The 17768-nt window shown below is 44.2% G+C and overlaps 1 protein-coding gene across 2 annotated transcripts in view; it reads left to right on the top strand.

The window, feature by feature from the left end:
* LOC144807767 (interleukin-12 receptor subunit beta-2-like) overlaps positions 1 to 17768 on the top strand; it is a 762710-nt gene that overhangs the window by 474711 nt on the left and 270231 nt on the right. For both annotated transcript variants that reach the window (XM_078673425.1, XM_078673424.1), the window contains exon 11: positions 5370 to 5471. In XM_078673425.1, coding sequence (XP_078529551.1) covers positions 5370 to 5471 — 102 coding nt within the window. The remainder of the gene's footprint in view (positions 1 to 5369; positions 5472 to 17768) is intronic.

The following is a 17768-nucleotide window of genomic DNA, read 5'->3' as shown; positions in this document are numbered from 1 at the left end:
CCCACCCGCCAACTACGATCATCCAATCAAGCCCTCGCCGCAATTCCACGCATCCATAGATCCACCATGGGGGGAAGATCCTTCTCCTACTTAGCGACCAAAACCTGGAATTCCCTCCCCACCCACCTCCTCTCCTTCAGAAAACAACTAAAAACTTGGATCTTCGATAAGTAAAGTACCCCCCTCCCTCAAGCGCCTTGAGACCCTCTGGGTGAGTAGTGCGCTATACAAATGATAAACTTGAACTTAAACTTGAACTGAATGTTTACAATTTTATTTTCCAATACCACTGTTATCAAAAGACTAGATGACTTTATATGTAGCATATGAACATTATGGCAAAGATCCACTAGGTATAGAACAGTGGGACTAACCTCATGAGCGCAAACTTGGGAGAGTCATTCTTCGTGAAGTTGATGGTGCTCATTGTTTGGGTCCACATGTTAACTACCTAAATGTTGTCATGTTGTAGGAATGTATGTGATCTATAGATCCTAAGCATACCATTCCAGTTGAATGTGCTAATTGTTTGTCACTGTGTAGTCTGTCTCTCCTTCTCTTCAGGCAAGGCATGGTCTACTAGTATTTGGATCAGAAGCAGCAAAAGCACATCTCCAATAGCAGCCAAGGTCAGACTTGGACTCAAAGGCAGCACTGGCAAGATAATGAGATTTTGTGTGAGTGTAGCACGTGAGGCTGATCCTCAAGAACAGTTATTTAGGGGTCTTCTCCCCCAGGCAGTTTTGGAAAACCTTTTTGGCAGACAATGCTTTAAACCTTCTCATAACATTCATCAGACGTACATGAGGTACAAAACTTATACCATAAAATATTGCGACACTTTACATTTTCCTACGGTACACATATATAGCTGGTCTACATTGAATAATAAAAGCAACAAAGTGCTGATTTGAAATTTGTATGACCGCAAAAATTACATGCACAGCAGAAAAATCTTCTTATAGTGGAATTTTAAATGTTTATCTGGGACTCAGATCAATCTACTCTAGAATGTTGTCTTCTGCATCATGGAACTCTAAAAGTCTCCACGAGTATATGCACTCCATTTTATGGCCGTAGCATGCCCACAGACCACTCAAAATCAGTGTTATTTTTTGGGAAACGTGATGCTTCACAACTGTGGTGAAAAGCCAAAAAAGTAAGGCAAAATTAGGAAATACATTGTTGTAATGTAATGTAATGTAATGTAAGGTTCACTTATATAGCGCGGCTGTCACCCCAAGGGTATCCTGGTGCTTAGATTCCAGAGCAACGGAAGCAAAAGAAAAGGCAGATCTAATTGTTGCTTCTCCGGCTTTCAGCTACAAGGCAGAACTTTGGGTGGAAAAAGCTAAAGTCCTTCTCCAACCTAACAAACCAGCGATAACCCTGAAATATCAAGAGCTGAAAGTAAGACAAAAGTAGACACAACATCAATGGAGCTAGCAAAATAGCAAATCCCAGTAATATATTTAATTCCATAGTATAATGTATCGTTCTGTGGTTCAAACAATATCACCAACAGCAAAATAATAATATGACAGACTCTTCTTGAATCCTCAATACTGTGCAACCAAATCCTCAGCCACACATTCTGCAGAACAGCAAACTATTGCAATACAAGGATGATTAGGTAGAGACTGATGTTAATGCAGCACTGGAAGACATCAAAGCAGGAAACGTTATAGGAGCAGATTAAAGAAAAAAGAGTCTCCCTATACCTTTACTCCTCAAAAGAGAATCATCCATTTTGTTTGATGAAAAGACACTTTGGCCTGATTTAGATCTTGGAAGATGGGTTACTCCGTCACAACAGTGATGGATATCACATCCGTCGAAATATACATTCCATAGGATATAACGGGATTTATATTTCAGCGGCGGGATATCCGCCACTGTTGTGACGAAGTAACCTGTCCGCCAAGATCTAAATCAGGACCTTGGTCAGCTTCAGGTGTTTATCTTTCTCAATCACAATTTCACCACTTCCATCCTAACCACAGAGAATCCCAACTCAACCAGTTACATTTCGAGAAAATATAACTTCAATGAAATGCCCAATAACTACTGGAGCATGTCGATTTTTAAGCAGTGAGCACCAAAATCAGCATTTACTCCCCAGTATCTGCTACTCAGAAACACTGACTTCCTGTGTCCACTACCCATCCTATTGGCAGAAAGAAGGTGTACCGGTCGTTCAGACCTTGGGAAATATATGGGATACTGAAAAACTCTCAGCTTCATGCCGAGGGTACTCGGGCTTTGGTCAACTCATCAATATTGTAATTTCTTGAATCACAGACTATCAACATACCAGAAAAGGCACAGCACGCACCAAAGAGATTGATGTTTGACCTGAAAAACTGTAACCAGGAGTAGCACACCACAAACGCTTACACTGACCCTCAGTGAAGGACAGAAACAAATTCAGGATCTTCTTCCTTAATAACAAATGCATTGACTTTGTAGCTCCCAAATAGCTGAAGATAAAAATTGAGCAATGCACTTGGGCTTGCAATTTAAATTTAGCAAATGAGCACCCCAAATCAGATGCAGAAAAAGGAATTACCAACGATTCTCTGCCCAGCTATATATGTCCAGTTATATATGCAACAACCAGTTCCCGATGGAGTTCAGGTAAAAAATGACTACCCACCTCTATGAAGATTATTGCTTTCTTCCACTCCTACCATGTATCAACTGCATTCTTCCTTTTGATGCATGTTAATTTATTTCTCTGTCTTTGCTTATAATGAATTCTCAGTCACAATGTGTCATGTTTAGTAACAATGTGGCTTATCTTATGCCTAACCACTTGGAAGTATCTTATTTTTGCAGGCTGCGTATTACATGAACAATTAATATAAGCATACATATAAATGTATTGGTATTACAACATTCACCAGCACAGCATATTGAGCCATTTGGAGATGGGTGCTCAGTTTCACACAATAGATAGGTGAGCGAACAAGGCAATGTAAGATTTTGAGAAGTGCTTGGAGAGAATAGTTGAGGGTGCAGTTTAGTTGAGGTGCATTTTATCTGAGCTAAATTTCAACTATAAAGTGTTTATTGAGAAGGATTGATATGAGATGTAATGCCAGATGCGGTCCTGGGAAGCTTGATTCCGGTCCAGGGAAGACATGGCTTGGCAGTTCGGGCTGGACTGTTCCCATGAGGCACAGGGTCAGACTGATTTGCATATGACCATGTCTGAACTGGGGTGGCGGAGTGAGCTAAAGAACAGTGATGGATTAAACCCAGATCAGTTGACTGGGGGTGAGTGTTTGTATTGTCAACGCTCCGTCCATCACCACCTTTGGTTTTTCTTGATATGAGATGTATCATCAAAATCATAGGGACTCTGCTAGATGCAGCTGAAGAAGTTGTGAGTTCCAGATTGTAGGGGCCATTCCTCAGGGAGATTGCCTTAAGTTTGTTGCTTCTTAATGCACGTTTCCTAGAGCTTGCTGCCAGCAACTGAGTGCTTGAGCAGCTTCTGGGCCAATATCTTTGAAGGTAATACACTTAATTTTGTGTATATTTGGACTACCAGGCGAGTCAATGTAAAAAGATTAAGAGGGGATAAAACCATCAAATGTTAAGTGCCTGACATTGGACCAGTAATGATGGTTTGCATGCTGCTGTTTTTGTCAGAGTGAGCTGGTTTTCTGGAAGGTTGATCATGAATGCAGTACCATACTCTGTCCTGGACACTGCCAGTGCCTGCATGGCATTTTGCGAGCCAGCTTCAAGGATACCATTTCACATCAGTGATCAGACTTGAACTTATGCTTCTGAACCTCTTTTTTAAAAAATGTATTCCAAGGACATGATGCTCAGTTCAACATTCATTAAGATACAATTAATTGTGAGAGTTTTCAGACGTGAACATGCTGGAGTGAGGAGGATAAGAAAAGAAAAAGTCTTTTCATTTTGTGTGGCTTGAATTCGGGTAGTTGTTTCACAACATCAAATTCAGTTTATTTTCAGTATTGTGGAGGATCTTGTGAAATGTGTGGTCTGAAAGTACTGTTAGATGAGCACTATAAAAATGGCTTTGTTCCGTGGAATTAAGGTTCCTGTATCATCATTCAGGATAAAGAGCAAGGGCCTGATTTAGAGTTTGGTGGACAGGGTACTCCATCACAAATGTGGCTGTGTCTCCTGTCTGGCAAACTCTTGGTCTGCCTGCCCTATTTAGAGTTGGGTGGACTGTCAGATTCAGTGGAGCCCTCAATGGTCCCATCAAAGAAAAGCTTACTCTGATTACCTCACAGAGTGCCAGCTGTTGAAGTAATTACACCACACTGCCCACCCTATTTAGGGCTGACGGTCTGATGTCTTTTATATGTCCATCACCGCCACCCTGTTGGTGATCAGAAAAATTTAAATAATTACACCCAGATTTTTTTTCCCACCAACAGGGGAACAACTCCCTTGTGGTGGGGGTGAATAGTTATTCATTTTTAAGAAACAAACTCCCACTTTGTCCTACACCAGCCTAATGAACAGCGAGCCACCTGTCAAACCCTGTATCAAGCCCCAAATGTTTGAGACTAAAATATACATTTATTCCTTCTTTGGGAATATTTATCATAAATCTACTTGGACTCAACCGATGGTAAAAGGCTTGGGATTGGAAACAATATGGCAGTCTTTAATTTAATATACAGTTTGCTTGTTCTTTTGGCCAGCTAGCTTAAATTTCTACATAATCATATCAGCAGTATTAGAATTATATAGAGCAGGCATTTGGGATTGTGTAAGCACTGAATGACAAGGCCAAGCAAATAATATTTCTAGAAGTATAATTAATTTCTCCTTAGATACCACATAGGAAGGAATAGAATCTCATCCAAGGTAGGAATTTGACATTAAAGCTCCTGTATACCCTGACGGGTTACAAGTAGCACTCTACAAATCTACTGATTGATTGATTTATTGATAATGTTGGCCTGCACCTTCATCAAGGAACATGATTTTACGTAGTGTGAGAAGAAATTAAAGTATCTTCCCCCTATGCATCTAAACCTAACCTACTGATAAGACTAATCATGTTAGTGGCGGTAACCCTTTCCACAAGCCCATGCATACCTAAAATGCTGTCATCACGTTCTGCACACAAGGCTTGGCTCATGGGAATGCTCTGTCTCCTGTACCAGTTGGAACTAATACACACAGATACTGCAGATATTGTTATAAAAATCATTAAGCAAACTTTAGTTTTAAAGTACCACATGACTCCAGATTAGTTGTGCATAGAGTTGCATGTACTTTTCTGTTCGTTTAGATGGCTGGATTGTCAAAGACTATTTCTAGGTTGTGTTTTTTCAAAAGTCATATATTTGCATAATTTTATCTTTCAGAGAACATTAGAGCTGGAATTCAAGTAAACATTTCTCTGTATGCTGTTTACACAAATGGAGTGAGTGTACCATGTAAAGATGTTGGTTTTGCCACAGAATTGAGTAAGTAGAGCACTTAAAACGTTACTGCACTTTATGTATGTCAGTAAAAAAAAACACATGAGACAAATGTGTCCCATCACAGCCTCTTTTACAGCTTTACAGTCGCCTCTTGAGGTGCTACAAATTAGTTTAGTAAATTTCTAGATAAAATTTACAGTTTTTTATTCCTGTTTTCTGGGTTTGTTCTAAGGCAGACAAATTCCCACAAGCATCAGTCCAACTAATCGTTTCTTTTTTTCAAAATAATTTGGTCACTATAACATAAAGTGATGAAAATGTAAATAGCAGCATTACTTACATTTTCTTAAATTTAAGTGTTAAAAATTTACTTCTGCAAGGTTTACTGTTCCTGTTGAGTCTGATGTGGAGTTAATATTTGTTTCAAAAAAGACGTTTTAAGATTCTGGATTCTTAGTGGTTAATGAGATGTTTTTAGATATAATGAAAACTTGCCCAAGCGGAGCATGTCAATATCTAAAATCATTTGAAAGGTTTGGAAATGAGCCCAGGACAAAAGAATCTTCTAGGAATTCGACTATTTTAGCCAAGGATCAAAACACAAAGTTCAAATATTAAGTAGGAAAATAGAAAGGTGGGGCAGGAAAAAACAAAATTTTGAAGAAGCCACATTCCACAAAGGGTTAATATAATAGGTGGACTTCAGGTCTAAAGGTATTCATTATGTGTGAAAACAAGCGTACCGAACAGGCACGTGGACTTCTTCACCTTCTATGAATCTGTGGACCATGAGAATGGATGTATCTTGAGGATCGATGTCAGAAGTTTTTGGGAGTTTATTTATACAGTTTTGTATAACGCGAACAAGTTCAACCACAGTCACATAGGGGGTCATTACAATGGTAGATGGAAAAGCCCACTGACCGCCATGCTTCTGGAAAAAAAGGCCTGAATGTTGCGGCAGAACCGGCGGTGACATTACGATTCAATGAATGTAAAATCCGACGGCGGCAGTCGGATTTCACAAGAAACCGTCCGCCACTTCTGGAAAAACATAAGTTCTGACCGCTGCAGGTGGAAAAGCTGCGGAATGCATTAAAAAGCCTAATCCTCATGCCGAATAAGCGCAAGTGAAAATATGATGAGATGGCAGAGCTGGCGTAACGATCATTGCGTTACGACTGCTGCGGTCGCATGAAAAGATGGATGGTGGTCGAATGCAACTACAAAACAAGGCCTCCAAGTGTGTCTGTTCTCTCCACTGCCCTCAAACACATCTGACACACCTCAGTGATACACCCCCAAGGTATTTAAAAAATACAATTTCTGGTCTACATGGAAAATACATCAGACAGGCATTGCTCACTTTGACACACCCACATAGCTGAGTACAAAACCAACCTCTTGCCTGACCATCTTCCTTTGCACAACTCCAGCAGTGAAGGGCCATACACCACAGCTCAAAGGAGAGGCAAATCATCACTCATCACACCATCGCAACCCCCATACCAACACTTCCAATACATACCTCACACATCTCCACCACCACTTCCTACCTGCACTTGTCAATTATTTGCACATCGCACACCATTTCACAGGAAAAAATGCCTACATTCACAGACAATGAGTTGTCAGTGATGGTAGACGAAATAATTAGAGTAGAACGACATTTGTTTAGAAGCATGGTCCAACAGATCCCACTAGACAGAAAAAATCAAATGTGGGAAAGGATAGTCAACAAAGTCAATGCAGTAGGGACCATCCTGCGCTCACTGCGTGACATCAAGAAGAGGTGGCATGACTCAAAGACCAGGGTGAAATACCGTGCTAACAGGAACCATGAGGCGGCTCAGAGGACTGGCAGTGGCCCTCCCATTCCACCACTAACATTCACTGAAAGGGAGGAGAAGATGCTTGCCATCCTGCATCCAGAGAGTCTCACAGGAATAGCTGGAGGAGTGGAGGCTGGTAAGTACCAACAAATGTATCCCCATCACACTGCCATGTACTGTCCTGCACAAATATAAAGCTACATTTTATAGACCTAAATGCACAACACACTCTTCCCAACACGTCTTACATATCTACCATTTCCTTCCTCTGATTCACCTCAAAGGTAGCTAGCAATATCTCCATGGGAGTATGTGTACAGGACGGCCAGCACTAAAACTCCCATCAGGCACCCTTGTCTCACAGCTGAGCAGGATGGAACACTTCCTCCACCCAAGAGCCATATGTCAGCCATTTCATTGCTCTGCTTCGCCTTACAGGTAGGTAGCCATCTCATGCTCACTTGCATCACCCCTGAACAGGATGGAACACTCCCCTCCATAGAACCATGAGGCAGCCATTTCAGGGGGGGAGGAGTGGACAGGCAGCCAGCACTACAACTCCCATCAGGCACCCTTGTCTCACAGCTGAGAAGGATGGAACACTCTCCCCACCCAGAACCATGTGGCAGCCATTTCATTGCTCTACTTCCCTTACAGGTAGGTAGCCATCTCAACAGGGGGGATCGGGTGGGTGTGGACAGGTAGCCAGCGCTACTACTCCCTCCAAGCCCCCTTGTCTCACAGCTGAGCAGGATGGAACACCCCCCTGCCCAAGAGCCATGTGTCAGCTGATTTCATTGCTCTGCTTCACCTTACAGGTAGGTAGGCATCGCATGCTCACTTACATCACCCCTGAACAGGATAGAATATCCCTCCAACAGATCCATGTGGCAGCCATTCATTACTATGCTTCAGCCTACAGGTAGGTAGCCTTCTCAACAGGGAGGGGTGGACAGGCAGCAAGCACTACAACTCCCACCAGTCCCCTTTGCCTCACATCTGAGCAGGATGGAACACTCCCCCACCCAAGAGCCATGTGTAACCTAATACCTTACTCTGGCCCACTTTACAGGGAGGTAGCCATCTCAACAGGGAGGGGTGTGTGTGTGGACAGGCAACCATCACTACTACACCCACCAGGCCCCATTGCCTCCCAGCTAATCAGGATGGAACACTCCCCCCACCCAAGAGCCATGTGTAACCTATTACCTTCCTCTGTTCCACATCACAGGGAGGTAGCCTTCTTAACAAGGAGGGGCGGGGTGGACAGGCAGCCAGCACTACAACTCCCATCAGGTACCCCTGTCTCATAGCTGAGCAGGATGGAACACTCACCCCACCCAACAGCCATGTGTCAGCCATTTCATTGCTATGCTTCACCTTGCAGGTAGACAGCCATCTCATGCTTATTTGCCTCACCCCTGAACAGGATGGAACACTCTCCCATCCCACAGCCATGTGGCAGCCATCTCTCTCCACAGTGCCACCTAACAGGTAGGTAGTAAGCGCATGCAGCCTGTCATCCTTTTTAAAGTGCATTGAGCCATATGACTACCTCATCTCTCACTTGTTAGCCAACTCTGTACAGATCCATATGTCACATCTAGTGCACACACAGCTAAGTCCATGTAAATGTCACATAAATCACACTTTGAATCACAAAGTCCCATGCAATTAAATTCAGGTCCAATCATGCAAAGCACACAATGCAATGTGTAAGTTCCTTTGTTTCAAAGCATGAAGGCTCATATGAAACAACACATGCATGGACAATCTATCAAACAAACAAAACCACATGATTTCAAACTAAAATGACCAACTGAAATTAGGAAGTTTTGGCATAGCTGAAACAGATTCTCAGAATAGTCTACTATATCCCAGCATAAACCAAAGTGGATGTGCACCAAGTTGGTAGATGATGGCATGTCGCTGTGAACACACTATCTGTACATGTCAAATGGTTGGTATTTACATGTCATACTAATAACAAGGAATGTATGTACCTCTACATAATGTCATGATGCTGATAATCTCTTACCAATACCCAGTGATTGCAATGTACAAAGTTTGGCATATCAACTAAAACCTCCAAAACGGGGTCACCAAGGTTTTGGAGTGTACTTAACTGACAATCTAACCTCTGGTCAACAGGAGATTCACAATCAACAGCTGGCAAAAACACCACCAAACAGCAGAGCCAGTCTCCCATCCCCCCGGAACGTGAACTCTCTGATGCTGATTCTCTACGTTTATCAGATGAGGAGCAACAACCTGGCCCCGCAGGACTGCCAGGGCGCACTCCGTGTCAGGACCTCATTGTCCCCACCACCACCACCACCACCACAACTATCAACACAGCAGCAACAACAACTACGCTGTCCCCTGCTACAACGACCTGTGCCGCAGCCACTTCCACCATCTCCACCGCAGCCTGCAATACTGGCCCTAGCTCAGTGGTTACCAACACCAGCATCCAAGCCCAGAATGCTGGAGACAGTGTGCGGGTACGTGTACAAACTGGTACCACAGGTCCATGTCAGCAGGGTAGGTGGGAGGGCAACTGGGGGACAATCACATGAGGACACTGAGACTGAAGCCCTGGCCACTGTCGCAAGAGTCCTTGGTGCGTACCAACGGAACCAGGGACAGATGGGCCAGGTTGTAGAGGAACTGTATGAGCTCCACCTGCTGCAGAGGTCCATGGACACACAAATGGGACAAAATTGTGGATCTCATGTGCCAGCTTGTGGGTGTTCTGAGGGACAGACATGCTGCTCAAATGACAGCTCACCCACCACCTCAGCTGCGGCCACAGAGAGGGGTGAGCTGCAAGACACTGACTCCTCAGTCACCTCTGAGCCTGTAGCAGAGGCCCCAGCTGCAAAACGCAAGAGGGGACATCCGAGAAACACCACAGGAGGATCACGTGGCAAAGCACCAACCAAAGTCAAGTCGCTGAGCCAGCCATGATGTCACCAGTGTTGCACTGAACATTGCCTTTGTTGATTATCCAATCCCACATTGGTAGGAGTTTGTTGGACTGTGTAATTCCATTATTGTGGTGACTACTCTATCTGTCTCTGTTACCATCACTGACAACTCATACACTCAGTATGCACAATTAACTTTTCATTCGCTTTAAATGTAACACAATCTAATAGAAAATAAACACAATTTACACACATATGCCTTTGTGTCAGTTTCATGTTTATCACAATATGTACAATGTAAACTCTGATTCCAATGTACCCCAAGCTTTGTGACGAGTCATTGATGGGGCGGAGAACCTAGAAAGACACAAGAAGATGACATTGAGTTGCCATGTGATGGCATTACAGCAACAACGCACTACTAGTCAAAACTGTCACACCGTGACACATAACACTGACCAACACCATCAACATAGACATGAGGTAAGTGGAAAACACTGTGCGACACACATTAGCCCTTAGCAGTGTGCTAACAACAGCAAGCATCCCAACACATCATCTATGCTTCGGCACTAGCAAAGCAAACCGACACTGTCATAGTTGGTCAATGGTAACTTACACTCAAGGGAAGTAGTTTGCGATGAGCTGTTGACGCAGTTCAAGACCTTCCTAGTCACCACTATCATCATCACTGGGCATGTGTGGATTTGCAGCGGGGGCATCTGCTAATAATCATCGTCCAGAATCAGTGGACATCATTAAAGCCGGCTTTCCCTGGTGTCCCTCGATTCCTCTGTGGGCTCAACAACCAAGGTCGGTTGGAATTCGCAGTCACCTAGTTGTGAGAAACACAGACCAAGTTTGTAATAGAAATATTTGAGGACACCAGCATGTCACACAAACAGCACACTACTTGACACAGCTCACTCACCAACAGGCCACACACGCTCCTGATGCAGATTTTCCATCAATTGTGGGATGATGCTGTTACGCAGTATGTAGGAGCCATGGGCAGAACCCAGAAATTTGGCACATACATGAGAGTTAATCAGATCCGCTTGGCATACCACTTGCACATTTATTGAATGGTAATGCTTCCTATTACGGTAGATGTGCTCACATGCCTGTGGTGGAACAAGGCCAATGTGTCTGCTGTCAATGTCTCCAACAACATTAGGTATATGACCAAGGTCATAAAATTCCCCCTTCACATCTGCCAATTCATGTCTCCTTGGAAAGTGACTGTAACAGTCCTTGTAGGTCAACAATGCAGACAGGACATCACGCAACACCATGCTGAACATAGGTTTAGACATCTCACCTGCGATGGCCACTGTGTATAAGGACCCAGTGGCAAAGAAATGCAAGGCAGCCATCACCTTTACTGTTGGTGTCAAAGCCGTTGGATATGTTCTGTGAGGCCTCAAATGGGGCTCCAACTGAGCATACAGCTCTCGGAGGGTAAGGCGATTCAGATAGATTTTCTTCATAAATTCGGTATGCTCAATTGTCTTCAGCTCCGGGAAAGTCCGATACACAGGTGGTTGTCTCCTATGTATTCTGGCAGGGCACACATGACAAAATGAGTCAGAGATGCGATGTGGGTAACAGCTTACATAATGACTAACACAAACACAACATTGACAGGACTGTAAAAACAGCTTAATGCACCAGTGACATCCATAGACATCTTGATCCCCGTTAGTCATTCATGTAGCCAGGATGTACATACTAACTACTGTCAAATCTAAATCAGACTATGTTTATGGTATATGGTACACTGCTACATCATGTGTCCCAGCCCTGTCTGTAGCTGACACACCACATGTGGCTAACAGCTTCAATGGTGAGTTGTATGTAGCTGCTGTTACTACACAACATCAAGCTTTAGTCACACTAAACACAACATCATTACAAAATGAGCCTAGTGAGTGTAAGCTGGACACCTATCAATATAAATACAGCGCTGTGTACAGACATATATGCACATTACATGGTCAGTTCATCATGACTGTGGAAGGAGTTTGCATTACACACATTGGCATGTTCACAAAAATGATAGGCAATTCAACATGAATTCTGTATAAATGCCCACATGGATGGAATCTGACATGTGAGTACGGACATACCAATGCATTTAAATATGTGTACTGCCATGACATGTGTCGGCATACTTAAGTTAAATGCCACACTCTCAATTCACTTTAAAATGAGCTGAAATTAGTTTTGGGAAATGTGTTGTGATCAGCGATGCAATACGCATAGTGAGAATGCTAATGCGCAATGTTTTTACAGCAGTGGTAGACGTGCTCTGCCACTGCGGTGACAGGCATTGGCCACAATTAAATAATGCAGGATTTCGGTAAAGACATCATACCCCCCGCAGTGTGCCCCCCGCAGTGTGACATCGCCTATGCGAATAACATTGCAGCCAATGGGAACCGCCATCGCGGTAGTGCATTTCAGTTTTGAACATCACGCTAGGCGTGCTCCACCACTATGGTGACAGGCATTGGCCACAATTGAATGATGCAGGATTGCAGTGGAGACATCCTGACCCCCGCGGTGTGACACAACCTATGCGAATGTCATTGCAGCCAATGGGAACCGCCATCGCAGTAGTGCCTTTCAGTTTTGAATATCACGGTAGGCGTGCTCTGCTACTGTGGTGACAGGCATTGGCCACAATTGAAAGATGCTAATCAGGCACCAATTCCATCAGCAGAGTACCACTAGAACAATCCTAGGGGACTATAAATGTCTGTGAGATAGCCACACCTGTCACTTGCATACAGACACGGCTGCCTGCCATTCATCACCGTCAACTGCTGCTGTACCTCTACTCTGGACCCAGTCATGGCTCGTACAGAGAACATCAGGGCCTGTCCCTTCAACACGGAGGAGCTGGAGGTCCTGGTGGACTAGGTCCTTGGCCAGTACGGGCAGCTATATGGTGCTCCAGAGGTACAGGTAAGGGTATGAATAAAGGTTTTAGAGTGCTCACAGTGCTCACATTCTGTTACTGTACAATAGTATGTGCCTGTGAGTGCAAGCCAATGTTAATGCATTCAGATTTTGCTGTCAGCATGGCCATACATGACGTATATGTTTTTGTACTTGAGTATGTGGGGAGAATGGAACCATAGACACTGGCCCAGCTTCATTAAAGGCAAACATCACACATGTTTTTCTGAGAATGTGTTGTAAATATGTGATACACTGCCTAGCATAATGACTTCATGTCAGTGGGGTGTATAGCTTTATTCCCCCAGGTCCCTGATTGCAGGCAATGATATTATGGACATAACGTGGTTTAGCAGTTGTACAGTTACACTGGTGATTTGACAAACCCTCACTCTGTACACACATTCCCTGGGCCATGTCATGTAATAGTACATTAAGTGTGCATATGATCATTTGTGAGATGCAAAATGTAGAACGGACAGAGGGTACTGATTAATGTGTGTACTGCTTTGATAGTGATCCTATGGAGATGTGGCCAGTCTGCACAGGATAACAAGGCCTGTATCTGTCTATATTGATGGCAACTCACCTTTCACACATCTGCTAAATGTACAGTGGACATGTCATCCTTCTTTTGGTTCCATTATGTGTAGAGTATCACTTGTGTATTCAGTGTGTCATCATTCTCATTGTACATGCATGTCATTCCTGCGATGGACCACTATTTTCCTCAGTGAAAATCCCTCAGGTCTGTCAAGTAAATGCACAATGCATCAAGGCACCCTCACTAAAATGACTTAGAAAGACATATGTTACCTATTTATGAAACGGAAATTAGAGGCCTGAGGACACAAGGCAGGCCTACACCTTGAGACAAGAGTGGGAGAATGTAAGATCAGGTACCTACTTGTGACCTCCATGACACGTAGCTATGCAATGGTCAAGGACATTAAGGGGTGTGTAGTGTATGACACAATGAGTCTGACCAATACACATCATTTACAGTGTATCCTCTGTCATGCTCACTCACATAGTGCATCACAGACGAGGCCCAGTTTCACCTTGATTTCTGTACTGGCACTCTGCATGTGTATGAAATGGGCAGGTAGTGTGTCCTTCATAATAGATGTCCACTTTGGAATAAGATAGCTTGCTCCAAGTGTACTATGTGACATGGTCTTTGGCCTCTGCTGTCCATTGCTGTATCTGGGTGCTTCATGTTAACATGCTCCTGGACTGGAACACAATGGTACACAATGGTACACAACACAGCTCAAGGTCCACCAGCGTAAGGCCATAGGGAGGGCCATCGCATGTAAGGTGTGGTCCCTGGGGGTCTCAAACCGATGCCACACTCACTGCCACAAGAGGTGGGATGATATCTTCCGCCTCAGCAAAAACATCGCAGAAATGAAGCTGGGGCTGGTCCCTCCAAGTGGCAGGTTGGCGCGCATGAGCATGACCCCACTAATGGCCCGCATCCCGGCAGTCACACAGCCAGAGCTGAATGGACACTGAGGGCCCAACAGCAGCAAGTTGGGGATGAGTATTGTGCCAAGTGTGACTTTGCGCATGAGTGACTATATTAATCCCAGCCCAGAATAAGGCAGGACCTCTGGGATGGTTCTAGTGTGATTCAATGGCTTCTATGTAGCCTCAGTGGCGAGTGCAGAGGTTCTGTATGTGTACAATGTTTTTATTCTCACGTGTGAAATACATGAGCGGTGTCATAGCAATTCCTCTTACCATGTTTTCATCTACCATCTGGTGAATGTTGTCTCAGACTGAGATATTCCTCCACAGGAGAAGACGTTGTGTGAAGAGTGTATCCCAGTACACTTGTCAGCCTTGTATGTGCTGTGTGGCTCACACAATAGTGTGCTCATGTGAGGATGTATATGTGGATGGAGACATGCACAAATGTGTACTCAGGGTGCAGTGTGTTAGCAGAGGTTACACCTGTCCCATGGTTAATGTATTTCTAAATGATACCGATGACAGCAAAAATGCAAAGCATTTTAGTCAAATATCAGCAGCATGGCATCACATGCAGTAATTACATGCAACAGTGACAGCAAGTGCACACAGTGGCTGGTGGTGTAGATGGTGATGATTACAGTGATGCATTGGCTGATCTGCATTTGATAATTGTGCACATGGCAACATGTCTGTGATGGTTAGACAGTGGAAGTTTGAATCAATGTAGCTAAACGTGTCTATTGTGATGTGAGTGAGGTGTTGTACAGTGACTTTTGTGGGCCAACAATATTGTCACTCAGTGTTGCAGTCCTCAGTATGTGTGCATTGTGGAGCTGTGTCCATATGCATCAATGCATGGTGAAGTTGTGGCTACTGCTTCCAATCAGTCAGTGATTTCTTGGGACATTGATATGTAATGGATGTCATCATTCGGCACTCTGTAAAGATGTCAGATGCCAGAACATAGGTATTGGCATACATTAGCTGTCCTTATGGAGGACACTGATTGCTACATCCACAGAAGGCACTCTCATGACTTGGATCATTGACGGCTTAGCAGGCAATTTAAATGTTGTTTTTATGTACATGTCACAAGACGCAAAGGCCTTGCATCACATGGCCAAAATCATGCTATTGTGCATTGTCTTTCTGACAACAATAGTACACATGGTTTAGTGGCACTTCATCCCCACAAAATATGTGTCCATGTGTCATATGCTGCAGTGTGAGTCTCTGAGACATCAACTGTTAGTGAAAAGCAGTGAGCATCATGTTAGGGTGCGTTGAGAGATTTGTTGTGTGGACTTCCATCTAATTTATACATCTACAAAGTGGTTACCATTGTTAAACAGTAGTTGTGCTTCATTAGCTAACATAGTGGATGTAAGGAGGTAATGTCACTTAACAATGTATATGTTTCTGTTTGTATTTGTGGGGCTCTGTGAACTCATACTTCAAGAGTGAGAAGCCCAACATATTTGGATGTTTTGCTCTCTTACCTGCAGGCATGTAGGTGTGCCTACAGACAATAGGATGTGATGTTGAGCTGTAGACATGCACAGAAATTTGGCAGTGTCAATGGAACATGGAGCATGACTATCCACTAAGTATGTTCACAAGCATCAGCTGATCATGCCAGGAATTGGGATTATGCATACAGTACATGGATAATTTGGATGTGGGACTTTCAACGCAAGTATTTATGTTTGTTTAGCAAATCATATTTGTGGGCAGGCCACTTTACTCAACCTATGTCTCTGTCTCTTTCAGTATCTACCAAGGGCAGGGAAGGAGAGGGGCCCAACACCATAGGGAAAACTACTGGCATTATTGGTCCCCAGGTGTACACCAACACTGAGGGGACCAACGCCTCACAGGGTGACAGGAGTGCCCGGAAGGAGTCAGGTCCTGAAACACCTACCTCAGCATCTCCAGACTCCAGCAGTGACTCCTCAGTGTTGGCAGACACAGGAAGTTCAACATCTGCTTTTTCATCCGCCACACCCTGTCCTGTGTCTACCTTCCCTGATGCTCCTTCAAGTAGTACCCAGGCCCGCAGCCCTAAGAAGGGTAGAGTCTCCTTCCCAGCAGGCACCGCTGCCCCTTCCTCACCTGCTGCCCTCAGTGTGGAGGCCATAGACATCTTGCGACAACTCTGTGTGTGTCAGACTTCGCTCCTGAATGCCCTCCAGGATCATGGCAACAAGTTATCACAGGTAGTTGCGTTAATGAAGGGCATTTATTCGGACGTGGGTAGCCTGCACAGAACTGTCCAGTCTTTGCCCTCCACAGTGACAGCAGCCATTCTGCGGTCCCAATCTCGCAGTCCTGCTCCTGTCCCTTCTGCTACCACATTCCCAGTGCCTCCACCTGACCAGAGCACACACGCACGAGAGCACTCAGGCACCCGGTTATCCACACGCAGCACTCAACAACAGCACACTAAAAGCACACATGATCGCACCACAACAGCATGTCACAGGACACACAGAAACATAATTATAAAAAACACGCATCCATGTTGCATACCTCACATTCCTCACCCTCCAAGCACCATCCCATCTTCACACATTGATCCAAAATCTACCCAAACACTGGCCCTGGCTGCCGTGGACCTGGTGCCTGCCACAACTGACACCACCCCTGTTAGATTTGGGGTTCTCTAGTTGGCAGAGGTAGGTACCTTTGACCAAATAGGGACCCTTCTGTCTAGTCAGGGTAAGGGGGTACACTCCTAAAATCACCCCTGCTCACCCCCTTGGAAGCTTGGCACAAGCAGGCAGGCTTATCTCAAAAGCAGTGTGTAAAGCATTTGTGAACACATACAGTAACCCAGTGACAACACTACAGATGGACACCACACAAGCTGTAGTATAAAAATAAGTATTTTTATATAGACTTAACAGTAGACCACAAACGACAAAAATCCACAATACTGTACTTTAGAAATGGTAGAATTACTCTAGTATAAAAGACCCTTATTCTCCCTTACAAATCAGAGGAGAATTCCTTCCAAGCTGACACGGGGTCCTGCATGCTGAATCTTCAACACGCAGTTGTCTGACATCCCTTGCTGGATGTCATCGCCAACGCAGAGATGGGGTCCTTCATTCTCAGGTTTCAAAAAGAAGGGA

This window comes from Lissotriton helveticus, chromosome 1_2 (assembly GCF_964261635.1).
Source record: "Lissotriton helveticus chromosome 1_2, aLisHel1.1, whole genome shotgun sequence".
Taxonomy (NCBI): domain Eukaryota; kingdom Metazoa; phylum Chordata; class Amphibia; order Caudata; family Salamandridae; genus Lissotriton; species Lissotriton helveticus.
This window is presented reverse-complemented; position numbering and strand designations above follow the sequence as displayed.